This window comes from Lynx canadensis, chromosome B4 (genome assembly GCF_007474595.2).
Source record: "Lynx canadensis isolate LIC74 chromosome B4, mLynCan4.pri.v2, whole genome shotgun sequence".
In the NCBI taxonomy this organism is placed as follows: Eukaryota; Metazoa; Chordata; class Mammalia; order Carnivora; family Felidae; genus Lynx; species Lynx canadensis.
In genome coordinates, this window is record NC_044309.1 from 118,888,059 (window position 1) to 118,910,884 (window position 22,826).

At 38.1% G+C, this 22,826-nt stretch overlaps 1 protein-coding gene across 2 annotated transcripts; it reads right to left on the reverse strand.

The window, feature by feature from the left end:
• Positions 1-1,269: 1,269 nt before the first annotated feature.
• Positions 1,270-22,775, reverse strand: LOC115519473 (IKBKB interacting protein). 2 transcript variants are annotated; one of them, XM_030323468.1, is made up of 3 exons: positions 22,301-22,598; positions 15,031-15,148; positions 1,270-2,562 (listed from the first exon to the last, which is right to left on the reverse strand). In XM_030323468.1, the coding sequence occupies exons 1-3, from the start codon at positions 22,474-22,476 to the stop codon at positions 1,807-1,809; spliced, it is 1,050 nt and encodes a 349-aa protein (XP_030179328.1). In that variant the 5' UTR covers positions 22,477-22,598; the 3' UTR covers positions 1,270-1,806. The 2 variants fall into 2 exon arrangements, with proteins under 2 accessions (XP_030179328.1, XP_030179327.1); XM_030323467.1 differs by lacking the exon at positions 1,270-2,562 and adding an exon at positions 8,772-9,609 and having other exon boundaries at positions 22,301-22,775.
• Positions 22,776-22,826: the final 51 nt, after the last annotated feature.

Below are 22,826 nucleotides of genomic sequence, written 5' to 3' on the forward strand. Positions count from 1 at the left end.
AAAGGTATGTTAATGGTAATAGTCACAGCAGTCTTGTGAAGCAGAAATTGTTGTCTTTACTTACAGATGAAGAAATTAAAGTTCATATACACTAAATTTATTTAAAGCCACAGAGCTCTGTGGTGATAGAGCCAAGATTGGACCCCAGATCTCTCTGATTTCAAAGTCTCATGTTGTTTCTACTATATTTCTATTATGTTTCTACTGTATATGTTTCTAAAATTAAATCAGACATGAGCTAGTCAACTCAGAGTTTATGAATTCTTATCCTAGAATGGCTGGTCCCTGTGCCTTGGGCTTTTTGTCATGGAAGTTAGCTACATACTCTGACTAGTTCTGTGCATCTGCACACCTTTCATGCCAGGCATTTGAAACTGGGACTAATGGTATGTGGGTTTTTTTTTTTAAGATTATTGTACTTTATTTCACAACTTTATTGAGGAATAATGTAGAATAAACACATATTTAAAGAATACAATTTGATGAATTTTGACACATGTATATACCCGTGAAACCATCATCATAATAAATACCCTTTACTCCTTAAGATTTCTTTGTGCCTCTTTGTGATCTGTACCTCTCACCATCCCTAAGCAACCACTGATCTATTTTCTGCCTTTATAGTTTGCATTTTCTAGAATTTCATATAAGTAGAGTTACATAATGCTGTTTTAAATGTTAGAATTTTCTTCTCTGCTTAGGCTGCTCTGATCACATCATCACCATATGAGTTGTGTTCCTTTGGAGCACTCTCCATCTGAGGCTTGGCAGACCCCCTGCAATCTGTGATGCCTCTCCCTTAAACTGCTCTAGCTGCCACTTCCCTACTCTATCTTAGATAATCTTTACTTGTTTCTTAAAGCCATGAAAGACCCAGGAAGGCTTACATGATTCTTTTCCTGAAGCTCGCTGGCTATGACCTTTCTAGTTTCCCTTCTAAATGGATAATGAATGCTAGAGTTCTGATCCTGATAGGCAGTTCTCCAGTTAGGGCCCAAACCATACATACTATGCTCCCTGGCAGTCAAAGGTCAATGAGGGCAAGTGGGGTTCAGATCCTGCCCCATCTAGATTTCCCAGTGGTAGATTGGCAGATCCTTTCTCCCCACTTGTCTGAATGTGTGTGTATGTGTGGGCGCACGCGTGTTGGGTATGCATAGGGTTCTTGCTATATAAAGTTGCAAGTATATGTATGAGCATATTAATTTTGGAAAATCAAGTGCTCAACCCTTTAAAATATTTTGTTTTTACTGTACAAAACAGAATCCATTAACCTTAAAACAGCCGGCTATTTCACCAGCAAAATGGGTTTATTCAGGAATAACAATTGCAATTTGGGACATGCAAGCTATGGCAAAATGGTAGGCAATCCTGGAGAACAAAGGAGAGGACTACTTTTTATAGAGGAAGGGGGGCTGTTGGGAGGGATTGTTATAAACAAATAGTCCATTGGAGTAACCTGGGAGTTTGAAATGTGGTGGCTTCTCATTGATTGAGTTGTGACAGTCTCTCACTGGCTGGGCTGCTGCCTCAGGGAGAAAATGTTCCTTCCTCCTGCTGGGGTAGTCAAGTATAGGCTTCTTCCTGTTTGGCAAAGGGCTGCAAGGAGTTGTACGGCATGAGAACTCCCCCTTCTGGCCTCTCAACTCCATTTAAATGAGGTTTCCTTTATTGAGTTTCACAAATCAAATACAAAATGATATTTGCTCCAAAATTTCATTATTTCTGAGTCATAAGTATTTTTATGACATGACTAAGGTCATGTTATTAAAAAAGTTATTTCAGTTTAATCTAAATAATTTCAAACTAATCCATATCTGAAATGTGTGTTATTTCATCTTTCATATCCTTAATCTCAGCTCGGACTATTGTTAAATTAGATATTTTTTCATTTAAGAAAGCAATTTCTTTCTCTCGTTGTAGTAAGTCAGTAACCAATCTTCCAATGCGTAGTGTTAAATCATTTACCAATGGTTCCAAACGGGAAAAGTCCTTCTTTAGATTATACACCTTTGGTTTTAGATCATTTGCAAAAGTTACGGTCTTCATAACTTTAGCTCTGTCACTTTCTAAGCTTAAAAACCTATCTGTGTGCTTGTTGAAATTATTCTTTAGCTCTGAAAGTATCTTCTTAATAGAGTTAATTTTTTGTGAATTTTCAGATGCTGTCTTCCGGAGCATTGCTGTTCGATCGATGCTACTTGAAAGAAGATCACCTATGTTTTTTACTGTATCTTTTTCTATTTTTTCTATTTTATTTTCTAATTCTTGCACAGAATCTGTCAATGATGTTGCATCAGTTACTAAACCTGAAATACGTCGTATATCTGTTTTTACAGTTGTAATCTTGAGACCAACATCTTTTGCCATGGAAGTTGTACTTTGGTCTACTTTTGTTACATCTTGAGAAAGAGTTGTCAAATTGTTGTTCAGTATATTTTGTTTTTCAGTTATCCTGTTGGACCAAGTTTTCACTTCATAAATTTCCTCCTGTAGACGCTTTAGATGGGCAATTATTTGAAAAGACTTCCACTGTTCCACGATAGCTTCAGACTTCTGACACTATAAGAAAATATAACACCACAATAATTAACTTGATTAAAAGCTTAATATTTAAAATTCAACTTAAATTTTAGGTGCTATTTATTTTGTTTTTTAATGTTTATTCATTTTTGAGAGACAGAGAGTGAGGTGAGGATGGGCAGAGAGGGAGACACAGAATTTGAAGCAGGCTCCACGCCCAGCACAGAGCCCTATGCGGGACTTGAACTCACCAAATACGAGATCATGATCTGAGCTAAAGTCAGATGCTTAACTGACTGAGCTACCCATGCGCCTCCATAATTTTTGAAACATAAGTTTGTAGCTATTTCAAGTGCTAGAATGAAGGGACCAATGCCCAAGACTCCATATGCATATCTTTATTGTCCTATTACATTTAAAGATTTTATTTTTAAGTAATTTCCACACCCAACATGGGTTGGATTTACAACCCAGAGATCAAGTCACATGCTCTACCAACTGAAAAAGCCAGGTTCCCCTCTCCTATTACTTTTATGAATAATTTCCTGGGGTATCTATCCATGAATAATTCAATTAACTAATTCTTAAATTCCTAGTATTTTAGGCATACCAAGTGTGAGGGACATAAAGATGAGTACAGCTTGGGTTGTGACCTCAACTCAGTTTAGCAGAGGATAGATATGTAAAAAGCAAAACAACCAGAGAATAAAAAAACTATCTCCAAAGTTCTAAAATCCTGTGATTTCAAATATAAGTGGTTCTCAACTTTTGTATATTTCCATGCCATCCTCCCTCCCCACCATCCATTGGAATACTGATATCTATAAATTGTCATTTTGGTTTAACTTGGATACATTAGTTGCTGAACATTTTTTCCCCATCCCATCCAACCCCTAGTTGATGAACATTTTGAGCCACATAACTGCCTGGCAGCTATGACAAGCTGAAATGTAGAATAGTTAACTCATAGTAGTGATTCCCCCTCCTTGCCCATATGTTTGATTTCAAAACATATTTTAGGACTTTTCTCCTCAGTAGGTTTATGCTATGTTATTTAATGGTGGGGAGAGATGGCCCAAAATATTTTTTGGTAGTGAAGTTAGAATGTGAAAATGTTATTATTGGTGTGACATTAAAGAGTAACCACAAACCGGAAGGAAATCAAGTAGTGATTGCAAAAGCACTGTTTTTTTTTAAGGGAAAGGTTTTGCAAGTGTATTTGCTGAAACAGAGCCTCCAAAGGGTGAAGAAAGTAGATGGCTTATTTCTTCTATTTCATTATTAGGTTATTATTTATTAACATATCTACTCTGGTAGAGTAAATGTAGCTTACCAGCATTACACAGTTAAGAGTCCTCAGAAAGAGCCTACTTTATTTTTTAATTATTTATTTATTTTTGAGAGAGAGTGAGGGGAGAGAGAATTCCAAGCAGGCTCCACCCTGTGAGGGAAGAGCCCACCTAGGGGCTCCACATGGGGCTCAAATTCAGGAGCCCATGAGATCATGACTTGAGTTAAAATCAGGAGTCAAATGCTTAACCCACTGAGCCACCCAGACGCTCCAGAACTTTATTTTTATAAGGATCAGATCATTAAGAAACTGCTAGTAAGGCTCTCTTTCACTTGATAGCTTATAAAAGCAATTTATCATGAACTTCTATTGATCTTTACTAACATATTAACTGAACACAGTGTAGGAATAGTCTTGAAATTGTTTCACCAAATTGTTTTTAGAATTACTTAGGGCTTGTTTAAATTATTTGCCTAGAATGGACAGAAGAGTTGGAGAGTCTACCAAAAAGATTCACAAGATTCAGTCAGAAATTTAAATATTTACCAAATTCCTATCATATATGCAAGGTACTAAGCTAGATGCTGTCCTGTAATGGTCAGTATTATCTCAATCTGCAAGTGGAGCAACATGGTTCAAGGGAATGATGTGGGTCCAACTGGTTTTCCAAAAACTTTGATAAAAGATCTTTGAACTGTAACTAAAAGACCTGGACATTTTATTAATCTCTAAAATTTAAAACCATGTAAAGCCAGAAGGGGTCTTAGAGATTAAAAAAAATTTTTTTTAAATGTTTATTTATTTTTGAGAGAGACAGAGACAGAATGCAAGTGGTTTGGGGCAGAGAGAGAGGGAGACACAGAAGCAGAAGCAGAAGCAGAAGCAGGCTCCAGGCTCTGAGCTGTCAGCACAGAGCCCAACGCGGGGCTCAAACTCACGAGCTGTGAGATCATGACCTGAGCCGAAGTCTGACGCTCAGCCAACTGAGCCACCCAGGCGCCCCAGAGATTTTTTGATATAATTCCCTCATTTTACAAATTAAAAAACTGAGCCCCCAAATAAAGTGCCCAAGAACACACAGTTAGCGGCAGAGCCTAGATTGGAAGATTCTGGCCTAAGGCTTTTTCTCCATCTCGCTTTCCCACTCTTGCCTAAACATTTATCAGTTCCTTCTTGTGCCCAAGGCCCAAACAATTTTAGGTCATAGTTACAACCTTTGGGTGACTTACAGTCTTGTTTAATGGTGACATGGAAGAGACACATTTGGCAGAATTAGTTTTTTGAATTCTCAAGATGGTTCTATTGATAGCAGATTTCTTGTGATTTTCTCCCCATGATTGAACAGCAGCAGGTTGCATTGTATAGTGGGAGGTCAGTAGCCTCTGGAGTTAGACAGACGTAGCAGTGTGGCTACAAGTTTTCTAACCTTGGTAAGCCCCAATTTCCTCATTTGAATAATGGGCGTCAAGGCTAGCAAAGTTGTAGTGGGAAGTAGTGATAATATGGGTCATGGTAGGTACTCAATACACAGAGCTGTTATTGTTGACAATGATGAACATAGACTTCCTAGCAGCGTTTGACACATAATAGACTCAAAATGCTAGTTCTCTCCTCCTTGCTGTGAAAGCTGCGATGGAGCATTTTGATTCATATTAAATTAATACTTTATAGCTGAACTAAAAAAAACAAAACAAAACAGATGATGGGCAAATTTGCAGAGCTTTTGCCACCTGTGCAAATATGAAGTAAGTATATAGAGAACTGAGTTTTTTCCATGTGTTTGGTGAATTTGCAGTATCATTATTTTTAATGACATATTAATCTTGGATCATGATTATAGATTCATAGAAAGGTAATCAGGTTAAGATGAAAAATAATGCCATTGACTTTGTATCTTACTAGTTTTCCATTAAACCATATGGATAATAAATCAACATTTTTATTTTTCATTATAAAATATAAAAGTACACTTAGTCAACAGCTTACAATCATTAGGCAAAATTTAAGGAAATATATATTTTTTAATTTTTTCTTTGACGTTTATTTATTTTTGAGACAGAGACAGAGCATGAATGGGGGAGGGGTAGAGAGAGGGAGACACAGAATCTGAAGTAGGCTCCAGGCTCTGAGCTGTCAGCACAGAGCCCGACGCAGGGCTCGAACTCATGGACTGTGAGATCATGACCTGAGCCAAAGCTGGATGCTTAACCAACATAAATAGATTCTTTTAAGTTTATTTATTTTGAGAGACAGAAATAGCACACACAAGTGAGGGAAGGGCAGAGAGAGAGGGAGAGCGGGAATCCCAAGCAGGTTCTGCACTGCCAGCACAGAGCCCGACAGGGGACTCGAACTCATGAACCATGAGATTACACCTTGAGCTGAAACCAAGAGTTGGATGCTTAACCTACTGAATCATCCAGGCACTCCATAAATAGATTTTTAAACTTTGCATCCAGAAGTTAAAAAAATTAGGTGTTTGTTTTGTAAAAGTGATTTACTTGTACTAAATTAAAAAAATGGACCCAGTACTCTATCAGAAATTAACTGATATAAAATTTGTTATCAATTACAAAGATACAAAAATGTGTTTTAGAATATGGTAATCTTCCTTAAAGGAAAGACTAACAGTATAATTTAATATTTGATACACAGGAAGTTCTTGAAATTTCAAGGATCTGTGTTATATAAATGAATGTAAGAAACAGAAGACAAATCAGGTACATCTAAATCTGACAGGTTTTTAGAGGAAAAACTGAATAAAGGAAAATATACATATGCACATGTACATAATATGCATATACATGTACGCAATAGTTTTCTCGTGAAATACTTAGAGAAAGGCAGTTTTTGATTCCCTTGTAACTGTCACTATAGAACAGAATGGCCATCTTGTTTCCATTCATTTTCTGTAACCAGTACTATGGTATATACAAGTTAATAATGATGTATCAAATATGGTAATAGGCCAAATAAATAAATAAAAGTGAAGATCACATCTGACATGTTGGGTTGGAAGCTGAAATAACAAAGTTCTAGTGAAGTTCAGAATCTATTTTATTAGCATTAAAATAAAAGTAAACAAAAACAATTTTGTCAGTGCACACAGATAAGAACTTAAGACATTCAGAAGTCAAGGAATTTAATGTTAAGATTCCAGAAATTAATGCTATGCTTTTAATAGTAGCATTCTTTCAGGCTTATCTTTATGACCCATGGCTGTCTACCATAGGACCTCCTAAACCCAAAATAGAACTTGTTTGGGATTTTTAAAAAAATGTGCAAATTTACATAATAAAACTACCTGACCACAACTACTTTTCACAATTGACTGCTTTCAAGTTCTTTGTGTTTATTTTTTATAACTATGATCATGCATTTAAACTTATTTTTTAAAATTTATTTAATATTTTAATTTATTTAAAAAATCTCTACACCAAACATGGGGCTCAAACCCGCAATCCCGAGATCAACAGTCACATGCTCTTTCAAGTGAGCCAGCCAGGTGCCCCTCAAGTTGTGTTTAATTCCACTGATATTACATAATAAAACTGGGACTATAGTTGGTTATTGGCAAGAATACACAAGAATAGTACTTCCTTCCATATGTAATTGACTCAGTTTTCAATGCCAAGCTTGGACACTTTGATACATCAGTCACCAATAAGAGTCTTATGTGTTCCCCCAACCCTGAACATTTTCCGATTATCATTATTTGAAAAATCTGACTAGATCTCCCCTTAATCACATCTCAGTATGTCTACATCTTATTCCTCATGACTCCATTATATGAGTTAGAATAAAATAAAATCACTATGTAAAACAAATTGGCATGGGTAGTTTGGGAGCTCTTTAAAACAACGACATATGCTTAATTACCTTATAGTTACCATAATTTCTCATTATGTTGCTTTTTCCTCTTTAAAATAGGCCACAGGTGTATTGGTATATTTTTATTGTAGATAAAATAATTTATCTAGAGACCATGTATCTAGCAAACTCAAGAGTCTAGAACACAGATAGAACCTTTGAAAAAACAAAGCCCAGGTATACAAAGATATTCCAACAGTCCATACTTCAGAGGATACACACTTAATTCATAGGGTAAAAACTTCAATAGAAACATCTTTACTTTTTTTTTTTTAAATTAAAAAAAATGTAAATAATCCCTATGCCCAACATGGGGCTTAAACTCATGACCTTGAGATCAAGAGTTGTATACTCTATGGACTGAACCAGCCAGGCACCCCCATATTTACTCTTATTTAAAAATTCTTACAAGTATCTGTAACATATTTTAGAACCTTAAAAAAAGTAAAAATGTTTCCCAGGCTCCATAGTTTTCAAAAAGTACATATTAATCCATAGCAAAGCACCTTAAGTTCCTCCTTGGGCATCTTATTTTTCATTTTAGACAAATTCCCTATGCACTTGGTGGTCTGGATCTTGGCTTGCAGTAAATTACAAAGGAAATGCAGAACTGATTAGGGCAGGCACATTCCCACCCAACCTTGGGCCAGTGGGTCGCATCTTTAGGTGGTAATAAAGGTATAAGAAATAGACATAAGGTTTGAAAATATAGCAAACTAGGGTCATTTAGTGAGAAGGGAAATACTCAATAGCTTCTAGCCATGTTAATATATTTGGGTCCAATATAATAGGTGAAATTCACAGTAATGCCCATTAATTATTAGAAAATCATTTAAAAATATTAAGTATATTGCTTTAAAAAAGTAGAGAAGTTATTTTGGAAATATTTCTATTTAAAATGGCCAAAATGAAATAAATTTTATTGCTTAAGAGGGTAAGCTTTGATTATCTGGATAATCCAAGTGTGTGAATATCTCACTTACTTGCTGGTAATGTAGGATAAAGTGAGGCATATCAAAATAACATAAAAGCATGGAAACAATAAGTTTACGTATAACAATATGGTCATCAAAATAAATGTAGTGCATTTAAAAATCATTATCAATTCCTTTATTTTCTAGATTATATTCTTCTAAAGTTCCCTTTTCTCTTGTATTTGAATATACCATAAAATCATGAACTTTTCCTTTTAGAACATCCAGTTCATTTTGCATCTTTAATATGCTATTATCATACTGAATTCCTTCAAGGGTTTTCTGCATCTCCATTATTTCAGATACTGCTTTCAGCATATCATCTTCCATATTAAACATCTGAGTAGTCAAGTCTTCTATTTTTTTTTCTGTCCCTATCAGATCCTGAGAGACCCTGAGAACAGAGCGAACAGCACTTTCAATTGCTGGCAAATGTGTCTTGCATTCTTCAACTTTGGGTTCATAGCTGGAAAGCTTATGAGTCAGGTCTTCATCTCTGGCAAAGAGAGCATGCTGTTCCTCTTCTAACTTTTCAACTGCTTTTGTATCAGACCCAAGCTGCTCTTCTACTCGCAGAAGATCCTCTTCTTCTTGTCTTTTTACTGTTCTAATATTTCTTAGTGTGCTATCTTCCAAATCTTTTAGCCTTTCAGTGAGCAATTTTATTTCTTGTTCAGCTGAGTTAATTTGGACAGTAACTTGAGAATGTATGTGTTTTGATTCTGATTTGAAAGTGTCTGTATTAACATTCATTTCATCTAGGCTTCTTTTCCAGAAATCTGAAACATTCTGGAATTTCTCATTAAGGCTTTGCATCTTTTGGGTGAGCAGCTCTTCACTATTTTGAATGTCATGCATGGTACTTTGCAGGCTGGATACTTCCTGCTCAAACTGGGTCACCAAGGACATGGATGATGTAGCTTCCTGCAGGATACTTTCAGTAGACTCAAGCTGTATTTATAACACAAAACAATTCCCAAAGCTACTTAATAACTTTTATATTAGGGAAACACACTTTAACAATCACACCCCCAGTTCAAATTCTGAATATGTCTAAGATATCCAATTATATCAGAAGCATAATGACAGAAAAACATTTTAAATAAATGCGATAGATTAGCACTATGGTAGAAAAACATACACCTGAATTTATAAATCTAAATATTTCCACATTTTCATGGAAGGATATTCAAGAAAGAAATAATGTCAAAGAAGCCTGAAGTATATCACATTTGCTTCTTTTCTTACTCCAATGGAGAGCAACCTAGTTGTCATTTTTATAAGTTATTTGGCTTTTTTTTTTTTTTTCAACGTTTATTTATTTTTGGGACAGAGAGAGACAGAGCATGAACGGGGGAGGGGCAGAGAGAGAGGGAGACACAGAATCGGAAACAGGCTCCAGGCTCTGAGCTGTCAGCACAGAGCCCGACGTGGGGCTCGAACTCACATACCGCGAGATCGTGACCTGGCTGAAGTCAGACGCTTAACCGACTGCGCCACCCAGGCGCCCCAAGTTATTTGGCTTTTTTTAAAAACTGTAACCTAGTTAATTCTAGTTAATCACAGAATTCTAGTTAATCATAGAATTCTAGTTAATCATAGATTTATTTCTTAAGTTCTATGATTCTGGAAGAGTTTGTGCCTGAAAATTTCTTGACTGACCTCTTACAGAGAAGGTACCAGAATCAGATCTTATAGCTATAACAAAGGCAAAAATGAATAAAAATCATGTTCAGTGAGGCAACTCACATCAAATAGTAATCTGTGCTAATAAGTATCTATATTGCGGTAAAGTTTCTGGCATCTCCTCATATGTGCCTAGAATAGAGATGGGTCAAGCTGTAGACCTCTTTTAGTCTAAACTTACGTATAGATAACAGCCTTAGAGACTACAGGAAGGTCTAGAATGATCATTAACTTATTAAATATTTCAGCATAGTGTTGAAGACATAATACTATAAAAGACATGGTTCTGCCCTTAGGCAGCTTAGCTTAATGGAGGAGAAAGCCAAGTCTATGTGTGTTATGACAGGGGAAGAATTATGGAAGCACTTACATGGGGCACCAAAACCAGACTTCAATGATCAAGGAAAATATTTCAGAAGTATTATCTAATGTCTGCTTCTAGTTACTTTTTTAAATCATCCTACACACTAGAGCCAAATTAAGCTTTTAAAAACTGCCATGAACATGATGGTACAACATTAAAAAACCCACAATGTTTCCTAATACTTCTAATATGATAAAGTCCTAAATTTATCTCTATATGCTATTCTTCCCTCCTTGTTGCTTAGCTAAGTTCTGTCTTTCCTTTAAGGTTCAGACCAGATCTCACCCCTCAGTGCAGCATTCCTCCACAGCCCTAGCCCTGACAGCCCAAACTCCTGGAGCACTTATTGTGTTGTCTTATTTGACACCTGTTTGGTACTTAGCACACATAATTAAAGAATTTTTGACCGTTCGCTCTGTGCCAGACCTCGTGCTACACACTAAGTATGAAAATATAGACATAATATGGTTCCTGACTTTATAACAGGACAGAGGAGACAGCACTTTGGATCTTTTACATCACATTCTGGAGGTCTATTAAGATTTATTGATCATCGGGGTGCCTCAGTCGGTTAGGCGTCCGACTCTCAGTTTTGGCTCTCATGATCTCACAGTTTTGTGAGTTTCAGCCCTGCGTTGGGCTCTGCGCTGACAGTGCGGAGCCTGCTTGGGATTTTCTCTCTCTCTCTACTCCTCCCCTGCTCATGCTGTCTTTCTCTCAAAATAAATAAATAAACTTAAAAAATAAAAGATTTCTTGATTATCCTCTGTTCCATTATTAGGCATCAGGGGTATAGAGATAAAAAACACAGTGTTGGCTCTAAAGAGCAGTAAAGGAGGCAAATTAATGACAACAAAAACTGACAATAGATTATGATTCGTGTCATGACAGAATTAGCATGGGGAGAATGGATGCTTTGAGGGGAGATCAGCAGTCTGAAATGAGGAAAGGCTTAGAAGTGACTCCGAAATCTGACTCTTCAACAGACTGATGTTATTAGGTGAAGATATGAAAGCTTCTAAATTCCTTGGGGAAGAGAGCATGTCTAATGCTTTTTTGTAGCCCCTGTAACTTATGGTATAAAAAACATGTTTGTTGATATTTAGGAAGAATGGCCATAAACCTTCTAGGCCTACCCAGTCAAGATCTGAAGCAATCCCAGGTGAAAGCTAGGAACAATGTGTGACCAAATATAATAAAACCATTCTGAAGCCTTGTTTAAAAATTATTTTGATGGGTGCCTGGCTGGTTCAGTCAATAGAGCATGCAACTCTTGATCCCAGGGTTGTAAGTTCGAGTCCCACATTGAGTGTAGACATTACTTAAAAATAAAATTTTCAGGGGCGCCTGGGTGGCTCAGTTGGTTAAGCGTCCGACTTCAGTTCAGGTTATGATCTCACAGTCTGTGAGTTCGAACCCCGCGTCGAGCTCTGTGCTGACAGCTCGGAGCCTAGAGCCTGCTTCGGATTCTGTGTCTCCCTTTCTCTCTGACCCTCCCCCGTTCATGCTCTGTCTCTCTCGGTCTCAAAAATAAATAAACATTAAAAAATAAATAAATAAATAAAAATAAAATAAAATCTTCAGGGGTGCCTGGGTGGCTCAGTTGGTTGAGCATCTAATTGGTTTCGGCTCAAGTCATGATATCACGGTTCGTGGGTTCGAGGCCCATGTTGGACTCTTGTGCTGGCAGTGTACAACCTGCTTGGGATCCTCTCTCCCTGCCCCTCTGTTGCTCACATGCTCTATCTCAAAATAAATAAACTTAAAAAAAAAAATAAGATCTTTAAAAAATTATTTTTAAAAATTTTTTTTTTTTTTTTAACGTTTTTATTTATTTTTGGGACAGAGAGAGACAGAGCATGAATGGGGGAGGGGCAGAGAGAGAGGGAGACACAGAATCGGAAACAGGCTCCAGGCTCTGAGCCATCAGCCCAGAGCCTGACGCGGGGCTCGAACTCCCGGACCGCGAGATCGTGACCTGGCTGAAGTCGGACGCTTAACCGACTGCGCCACCCAGGCGCCCCTAAAAAATTATTTTTAATGTACACATGTAGCTATAATACAAGATCCTTTAGAAATTTTTTTTTTAATTTTTTTTAACATTTATTCATTTTTTGAGAGACAGAGACAGAGCGTGAGTGGGGGAGGGGTGGAGAGAGAGGGAGACACAGAATCCGAAGCAGGCTCCAGGCTCTGAGCTGTCAGCACCAGAGCCTGATGCGCGGCTGGAACTCACAAACCGCAAGATCATGACCTGAGCCGAAGTTGGACACTTAACCAACTGAGCCACCCAGGCGCCCCTAGAAATTAATTCTGAGAAATATTTGTACATAAGTAATACTGTTAGTTGTCTTAATATCAGCATTTTGAAGAGGTAAGCTTATCTTCACCGAAGGTAATTTCCTATTTAGGCTGTTTATCAGACCATCATTGTAATCTGGACGCACTATATCCCAGTAGACCCCAACCAAGTACAAGATCAACTTTTCACCATAGTAAAGGTGTCAAGATTTAATCTAAAAATACATGGTGTTTAGCATGCTACAATAATTTGCATTTAGAGGCTGTCAATGTATCCTAATAGTTTTTTCATATTTTTTGAAAAAGGGCTTAATACCTTAAATTTATTACTATTTAAAGTTTATAAAAGTTTGCATATACATTATATCACATCTGATCCTCATAAAAATCCTGTTATTCTCATTTAATGAGAATAGATGAAATAGAGGCCAAGAGAAGTTAAAGTGATTTTTCCAAGGTCACACAGTTGTGATGAGAGCCCACATCTAGTTGTTTTCCCCTCCTACTGATTATGCTGGCCTTTAAGGACCAGCTTTGCGAAAAGGCAGCTATTGTTGAACTACTCCTAGGGAAGACTGGGAGAGAAAGAGTTTTGCGAAGACTGAATATTTCTTGGATCCCATGATGATATTTTAAAAATCTGCCTCAAAAAGCATTTTAATTGCCACCAAATTTTTCACTTAAAAAGGAAGTCTTTCTTCAAAATTTATTTTCAATAGCTTTTAAGTACATGGAGTTCCTATCTCCTGGGATTTTTTTCCCCATAATTTTTCTAATTGTTTTCTATAAATATATGTGTATGTGTGTGTGTGTGTGTGTCTGTGTGTGTGTGTGTGTATACATATATATATACATATATAGAGCATGCAACTCTCGATCCCGGGGTTGTAAGTTCGAGTCCCACATTGGGTGTAGACATTACTTAAAAATAAAATTTTCAGGGGCGCCTGGTTGGCTCAGTTGGTTGAGCATCTAATTGGTTTTGGCTCAAGTCATGATATCACAGTTCGTGGTTTCGAGCCCCATTACATATTTTATAATTTTATAGCCCCAACAAGTACAACCAGATTCCAACTTGAGCCCTATGTAAAAATACCCATTCTTGCAGTCCTATGCAGTTTCTTTCCAAGGCCCCTAAGCTTACCCTCTACGGAATCCCCTGACATATGTGAGAGGTGTATAATTTTCATCCATGGCTTTTCTCTTCTGGGGGATTATATACTAATTCTGTGCACGAGGCTGCAGGAACTCAGACCCTCCATTTCACTTGTCTGTTTTGTAAATCCTTGTTCACCTTGGTGCCAAGCACAAGTCCTTGTCTACCTTATGACATGAGTAAAGGTTTAGTGAATGAATAAATGAACAAAGAAGGCATGTTTCCCAGTGATAGCTTGATTTCTGTTAGCCAGACAAGACCTCCTTGATGCTTTATTGGTTGCAGCTGACTTCTCCTGAGAAGCATGGCAGTTAAAATTTTTTTATCTGTCTCACATATCTAAGAATTCCAGCAATAATGCATCTGTATTTGCAGGTTTAAGAAACACAACATACACATGGATTTTAATTTTCATTTGGCTACAGAATCAATATTTACTTTTATATTAGTCATTATTATATGCAGATGTATGTAAATTTACGAGCCGGAAAGTGAAGAAAAAAAAAAAAGCAACTGATGGATCTTTGCCCAAAAAGTCCATTCCTATTCTAATTTTGTACCTACCTAAAGAACAATTATATTTTCAGTGCCCTAGACACTTAAATAGAAATTTGGAGTCAATATGAGAATATTGGTCTTTTTAAACAGTAACATATATTACATTAAAACAAATCCTTTCCTTTCAAAATAATCTGAGTCTAAATTGGATTGAAGGGGAGAATGTAAAGATGTAGGAAAACCAGTGAGAGTTAAGACAGTAATGGTCTAAAAGGCAGGAAAAAGGAAATTATGAACTGGGGTAGAAGTGTGGTAGTAGGGAAGAAAAATGGGAAAAATCTTCCCAAATAAGCCAATTAATAATTACCTTTTCTGAAATTAAACTGATTTTACTTTGAAGTCCTTGGAACTTGTTGGTTTCTATTTTCAGTAACTGGTATTGGCTTTCCACCTTTGCAAACTTTTCCGACTGCTGAAATACAAACCTGGAAAAGAAAAAAAAAATTCACTACCTCCTAATTTATATCTATTTAAGTTAGAATTTTTTAAAAAAGTTTATTTATTTATTGTGAGTGTGTGCACAAGTGAGGGAGGGGCAGAGAGAGAGAGGGTTAGAGAGAATCCCAAGTAGGCTCCATACTGTCAGCACAAGTCAGCACATACAAGTCAGAGCCTGACTTGGGGCTTGATCCCATGAACCCTGAGATCATGACCTGAGCTGATATCAAGAGTCGTATGCTTAACTGACTGAGCCACCCAGGCCCCCAAGTTTGAATTTTGAAGGAACATTTTATACTTCTGGTAAGGACAACATAAATTCTGGTATGAGTGGTGACAGCCTTTAGTAGTTTATTTCAACAAATTAATAGAAAGTGAAAACTATTCCTGTTCAAGTCTAAGTTCAGGAGTGAGATGGTGTGATAGTTGTATGCACAAGAAATATTTTGGAGGAAGAAACGATGAATTATCTAGAACAAGATATGGGATCCCTACTATTTTTCTCAAGGCTATATATGGGTAATATCTAGAAAATAAGTGTTTTCATACTGAAATGTAGAAGAGTTACCTGTATAAAAAAAGTATTAAAATTTTTTTTAATGTTTATTTTTGAGAGAGAAAGAGAGTGAACAGGGGAGGGGCAGAGAGAGAGTGAGACACAGAATCTGAAGCAGGCTCCAGGCTCTCAGCTATCAGCACAGAGCCCGACGTGGGGCTCGAGTTCATGAACTGTGAGATCGTGACCTGAGCTGAAGTTGGACGCTTAACCGACTGAGCCACCCAGACAAACCCCCAAAAAGGTATTTTTAAACTAAAATGTAGAAAAGAAAAGAAAATTGGAATAGGACAGAGAGATGATGATTAGAAGTCGCAAAATAACAATAGTTAAAACTATGAAAACAGAAGTCATTGTCAAAGTGGTGATATAACGCAATGCCGGGAGTATAAGCTCTACAATTAATTATACTCAACACTACGAGTCATATAGGTGTACTTTATTTTCTATATAAGTGTACTTTAGACAGATGCCATTTTAAAATTGGATTGTATTCTTCATCTGATAAAAGTAGCAAAGGGTAGAAGCATAAAAAAGTTATCCAAATCTTAAAAACAATAAAGAGTTTGTATAGGACTTGAAATAAGCAAACACAAAAGAAATGCTTTGGATCTAATACCATTTTGGTTCATCTACTTTGACTCAATTCTTTGGGCTCAGAAAAAGCAGCGGTTAAAATTCTTTGTGTTATTTATTGAGTCATCAAAAAGCAGTGGAGCAGAACCATATGAAGAAAGTACTTAAATCATAATACATAGACCAGTGGTTCAAAAGCTTTGCTACATATTGGAGTCACTTGTCTGCTTTTAAAAAGTCTCATGCCTGGATCCCACCCACAGAAATTCTGACTTATGTGGTGTAGGATGTGACTTGGATATCAGAAATCTTCAAAGCTCCCCAGATTATCTGAGTATTCAGTCAAGCTGAGAACTACTAATTGATAGTGTTTTATGAAATTGACTTCCATTGAAAGACAAACATTTAAATAAAGATCCCAAAACTCAAAAGAAAGATGAAAGACTTCTGAGGTTTGCGTACCATTGCTAAGGTGATGTTTCAGACTCATAAATGTCATTATTAGGCTAACTTGCTATAAAACTGTCCAAAACTAAAATGTACTTTTTGCTTTTTGAACAAATGTTTACAATACTGAATGAAATAAGTTTCTTTTGATGATGGCTAATCTCTGTCCTATGAGATAACAGTGAACTGAGTAAGCCCAGGTTACATAATTAGTATAGATTGACTTTCCTCCTATGTGCTAATATGATTTTTATTTTTATTTTTTTAAAGTTTTTATTTATTTTGAGAGAGCCAGAGAGAGCACGAGCAGGGGAGGGGCAGAGGAGAGGCAGACTCCCAAGCAGGCTCCATGCTGTCAGTGCAGAGCCTAACATGGGGCTGGAACCCGTGAAACTGTAAGATCCTGACCTAAGCCGAAATCAAGAGCAGGTTGCTCAACCGACTGAGCCATCCAAGTGTCCCTAATATGATATTTATTTATTTAAATGTTTATGGGGGGGAGGGGCAGAGAGAAGGGGACAGAGGATGCAAAATGGACCGGGAGAGCAGAAAGCCTGCTTTCTGTTTGTGAGGCTCCAATTCACAAACTATGAGATGACCTGAGCTGAAGTTGGACACTTAACCAACTAAGCCACCCTAGTATGACTCATCATTTTAAAAAAAATTTTTTTTTTTTATAATGTTTTTATTTATGTTTGCAACAGAGAGAGACAGAGCATGAGCAGGGGAGGGGCAGAGAGAGAGGGAGACACAGATTTGGAAGCAGGCTCCAGGCTCTGAGCTGTCAGCACAGAGCCCGAGGCTCTGAGCTGTCAGCACAGAGCCCGATGCGGGGCTCGAACCCACAGACTGTAAGATCATGACCTGAGCCGAAGTTGGATGCTTAACCGACTGAGCCACCCAGGCGCCCCACCCCCCCCCCCAGTAGGACTTAAATAAATTTCTGGTTATTAGAAAATGCCATTATCCTAATTTTCAAAGATGAATGTATAGACTTCTTTTTTATATTGGCTGTTTCATTCTTGGATTTTAAGAGATTCTTTTCAGAGTATAGGCTTACTGAGATCAGAGACCAAGGATGGAGAATACACTAATGAAATAAGTCTAATTTCAGAGATTAGTTTTATCATCCTTTACTCCAGTGTTACTACAGGGATTTGTCCTGTAGATCCATGTGTTTATTCAGAATAAAATCATTATAAGAGACTTTTGTGAAGGTTGATCCACTACTGTAACACACTTTTCATTTTATTAAAACTTTTAATGCTGGCTATTTCTGGACTTCTCTTTAACATTAAAATATTAAGCAAAACCTTGGAGAAAACTATGTCATGTTAGTGCAAATATCTCTGATGATAATTTGCAGGTTTTTTTTTCATGGCTAGCTTTTCAACGGATTAAAAAAAAAAAGACCATTGCTACATATGAATAATAATGCATGTAAGTAAAAACAAGCATAAGGATGGGGTGCCTGGGTGGCTCAGTCGGTTAAGCGTCCGACTTCAGCTCAGGTCATGATCTCACAGTTCGTGAGTTTGAGCCCTGCATCGGGCTCTGTGCTGACAGCTTAGAGCCTGGAGCCTGCCTCGAATTCTGTGTCTCCCTCTCTCTCTGTTCCTCCCCCACTCATGCTGTTTCTCTCTCTCTTTCAAAAATTAATAAAAACATAAAAAAAATTTTTTTAAGCTGATTTTGTGCTAGTAATGAAAAAAATGAAAAGTGGTTTGAATGGTGCTGAGTTAAAATACATTTATTTTATTTTTCACTTAGATGTGCCAGGCACTATTCTAAAATGATTCATAGGGGTGCCTGGATGGCCCAGTTGGTTCAGCATCTGACTGGCTTAGGCCATGATATCACAGTTCATGAGTTTGAGCCCTGCATCGGGCTCTGTGTTGACAGCTCAGAGCCTGAAGCCTGCTTCAGATTCTGTCTCCCTCTCTATCTGCCCCTCCCTAACTTGTACTCTGTCTCTCAAAAAAAACAAAAAACAAAAACATTAAAAAATTTAAAATGATTTATAAATATTAACTCATTTTAACATTAAGGAGAAGGATGATTTTCTAGAAGTCAATGCTGACAGAAAGTAGCTTCAATCCTGAAAAACTAAATTTTTGAAATTGGCATCCAGAGTAGTGTCCAAAGGGCTTTGTCAGAGGCGTATTCTAACAGAAGTTCAAGGCACCCCTTATTCCCAATCTTCCTCAGTTTAGATGAGACAGACAGGGTCTACTAAGGGCTATAGCTTCTAGGGATTTTTATTTCTAGGATCTTGGCCTCTTAAGGATTAGTATCAAAGGGAGGAAGCATATCATACTGGTTAAAAGTATGGAGCTGAGGGGCACCTAGCTGGTTCAGTAGCTCAGTTGGTTGAGTGTCTGGCTTTTGATTTTGGGTCAGGTCACGATCTCACAGTTCATGAGTTCGAGCCCCATGTCAGGCTTGGCAGAGCTGCTTGGGATTCTTCCTCTCCTCTGCCCCTCCCCTGATCACACATGCTCTCTCTCTCAGAAAAAAAAAAAAAAAAAAAAAAAGGTATGGAGCTGAGCAACTTTGGCTCTGCTATTTACTAGCTGTATAATCATCTTGGGCAAGTTATTTATCTTTGTTATAGTCTCATCTGTAAAGTGACTTCATAAGATTGTTGTAGAGAATTTAATCTCTATAAATTTATGCAGTTAGGACACTACTGCATTCTCTCAGCTATTCTCTTATATGCTGGCCCTTTCTTTCAGACTGCTTTGTGGAGCTGCTTTTCATCCCTATGACAAGCCTATAGTAGTATAAAGGATCAGCTTTCTCCACTGCTTACAGTTGATGAAAGTTCCACATCTGTTCACTGTTGAAACCAGGGTTGGGTTTATAGTAAATGAAAGATGGAATGGATGGATTAGACCCCTTACAGGAAGAGAAGAACACCCTTACTGTTTTCAGCCTCTTCTCATTATCATATAGGAAAAGATACAGAAGAAAGGGACCCAGGTTAATTGGCTACTTTAGTGTTGGCCTTACAAAAGGGTTCTTCAACTCCTTCATCTATCTATTGTTGTCTACAGACACCTCAGATTCAGGGCCCAGTAGCACAAAACAGTGTTCATTTCCTTAGGGTGTTGATTCTATGTAGCTCCTTTAGTAATCTTAGATGGTGGCAGATAGCTGACTGAGGACTTACAGGGTTTCTCTGGCTTTGTTTCAACTTAGTAATGAAAAAGAGGCAAATAAGCAAAGGAAGCTGTTATAATGGACCTTATGCAAGAAAGGGAGTTCCAGGGCCACTAAGGTCAGTATCCACTTAGCCTTCTGTTCCATACTACAGCTTCATTTACAGGCATAATACTGAATGTTCAGGAAAATAGTAACCATATTCCATTTTTGAAAATCAAGGCATTTAAAGCATAACCCTTTCAGATAAAACTTCACTAACAAGAAACAACGGAAAAAAGATGAAAAATGAGGTTAGTGAAAATTTTGAATGTAACTTGTGTCTTTATTGTGAGCACTGACAGTAAGTTCCTGCACTAACGTGTCTACCTTTCAAGTTTTCCTTTATAGATTTGTTAGTGTATTTTCCCAGAATAGTAACCAAATTACTGAAAAGTTGAACATTTTATGATGTAATTTGTCTTATATGATATGGGTCTTGGATAATTAATGAGAATAAATTCAGTAACTAAAACCAATTGTATTAGGTTTCAGAGAGAAGGAAGCAACATGTACAGATGATCCCCAACTTAAAATGGTTTGACTTAAATTTTTTTGACTTTTTGGTCATTCATACAACTGTACTTTGAATTTTGACCTTTTCCTGGCTAGCAATGTGATCCTGATCCTCGACTTGGTAGGATCCTCTCTCCTGATGCTGGGCAGTGGCAGCCTTAGCTCCCTGTCTGCCATGTGACTAAGAGAGTATACAACTGATTCAAGTACAACCATTGTGTTTTTTCACTTTCAGTATTAAGTTATATAAGATATTCAATTCTTATAAAAAAGGCTTGTAGATGATTTTGCTCAAGTGTCTGCTGATGTTAAGCATTCTGAACACATTTAAGGCAGGCTAGGCTAAACTATAATATTTGGTAGGTGAGATGCATATAAATGCATTTTCATCTTATGATATTTTCAATTTATCATGAGCTCACTGGGAAGTAATCCCATCCTAAGTCAAGAAAGATCTGTATCTTTTAGCCTATTACTGAATAGCTTTCTCAGTAAAAAAGGATTCTTATTTACCTAAAGAAATTCATGCATTTTATTTATATTAAATTTTTTTTAAATGTTTTTATTTTTGAGAGGGAGAGAGAGAGAGAGAGAGAGAGGAGGAGCACAGAGAAAGGGGACACAGAATCCAAAGTAGGCTCTGAGCTGCCAGCAGAGTCCACGCTGGGGCTGGAACCCACCGTCTGGGGGATCACGACCTGAGTGGTGGTCAGAAGCCCAACTGACTGAGCCACCCAGGCGCGGGAGAGTCATGTATTTTAAGACATAAGAGCGGTTTATCTACAAGAGTAAATTTAGTCTTTAAAATCAAAATATTACATAAACAAAATATCATATTGCTAAGATGTCTTTTTTTTAAAGAGCACATTCAATAACATTCAGTTTATTGTAAACAAATCTTTTAACTTCAACTCAGTCACCAGTAGAGTATAATTCAAAATTTAGTACCATCAAAAATGGTCTAAAGGACATCCAGGGTCCCTTCTAGAATTCTTTTACTCTTGAAGATGAATAACTATCTTCTAAATACTTTAAAAATCAATTAAAAGTGGAGGAAATTTTAATTTAAAGCATCAGTCCTGTTATTAAGATGAAACAGGTTATTCCTCAAGAAAATGGGGAAAATACAATTAATAAGTTGGTTTTAAGGTTATTTCTAATATTCATTTTTCTTATAACAATGTATGGCTATTTGCTTGGTTTAAAAACTATAGATGTTCAGTTTTCGGTGAACACCAGAACTACACTTTTGTCATTTCACGGTAGTAAAATTCAATCTGGAATTTAGGAATACACCTTAAATTCATAACGCATGAACGATCATGAACACATGAGAAATCCTCCAAACTCTGAGGTTATCATTAACCGCTTGTTGCCCTGAGATCATAATAACTTCTTTAACGGTTGCAAACCCTGCCATTAGGCAGTTATGGGGTGAAGGTGGGGCAACGGCGGTCCAAGACAAATAATGTACAGCGGACAGGAAATGGTGGGTTACACGAACGGAAAAGCTTTCGACGCGTAGCAGGCGCTTAATAAAGTTTGGCCAAATCTGCATCTCTTAAGAAATGGCCGACTGGTTCCCAGGCCCTTAGTTTCACTCCAGTTGAGTGATCAGGGCACATTACTAATACAAAGTAAAAATGAGTTGGAAGAAACGAGCGAAAAGGAAAAAAAAAAGAAAAAAAAAAAGTTGGGCTGTCCTTTTTTGAGGCAGAGGAACCGAAGCCGCAGGTCTGAGGTTTGGAGGTCAGCGGGATGCTGAACCGCGCGGCGCCCAGGGAAGAGCGGGGCGACCGTCGGAGGCCGGACCCAGGGCCCAGGCGGCCTCGCGTCCACTTACCAGGCCAGGCCCAGGCACGTCCCCAGCGACAGCAGGCTCACGCCGGTCCGGGGGTCCGCCCAGCCCCCGCCTCCACCCGCCCCGGGCTCGGGGTTCTTCCCACCGTCGCTCCGCTTCCCCGGCTCCGAGGGGGCTCCCTTGGGTCCCGACTTCTTCCGGCTTTTCACCTCGAACATGTCTGGAGGTCCGGAGGACGACAAACCCAGAGAGGTAGCTTCACCCTGGGTGAGCGGGACGCCTCAGCGGTGACCGCGCCCCCTCCTGGACTTAGCGCCGCCCAGAAACCTGTCCCCTCCTTTCCCGGCCGTTCTCCAGCTTCACAGACTCCTCTAGCCTCCCGCCCCATAGTTCCTCCAGCTAAGGCACCTGGTGACCTTATTTCCCCTTTCCTCAGCATTAATGCCACAAACCTGAAGAAATCGTGGATTCCGGGCGCGCGCGGCGCGCCCCGAAGGGAGGGGGCGGGAAGGGGCAGCGCGCGCCACGTGGAGCGCGCCGCCGCCCTCCCCTGTCAAGGGAGGGCGGC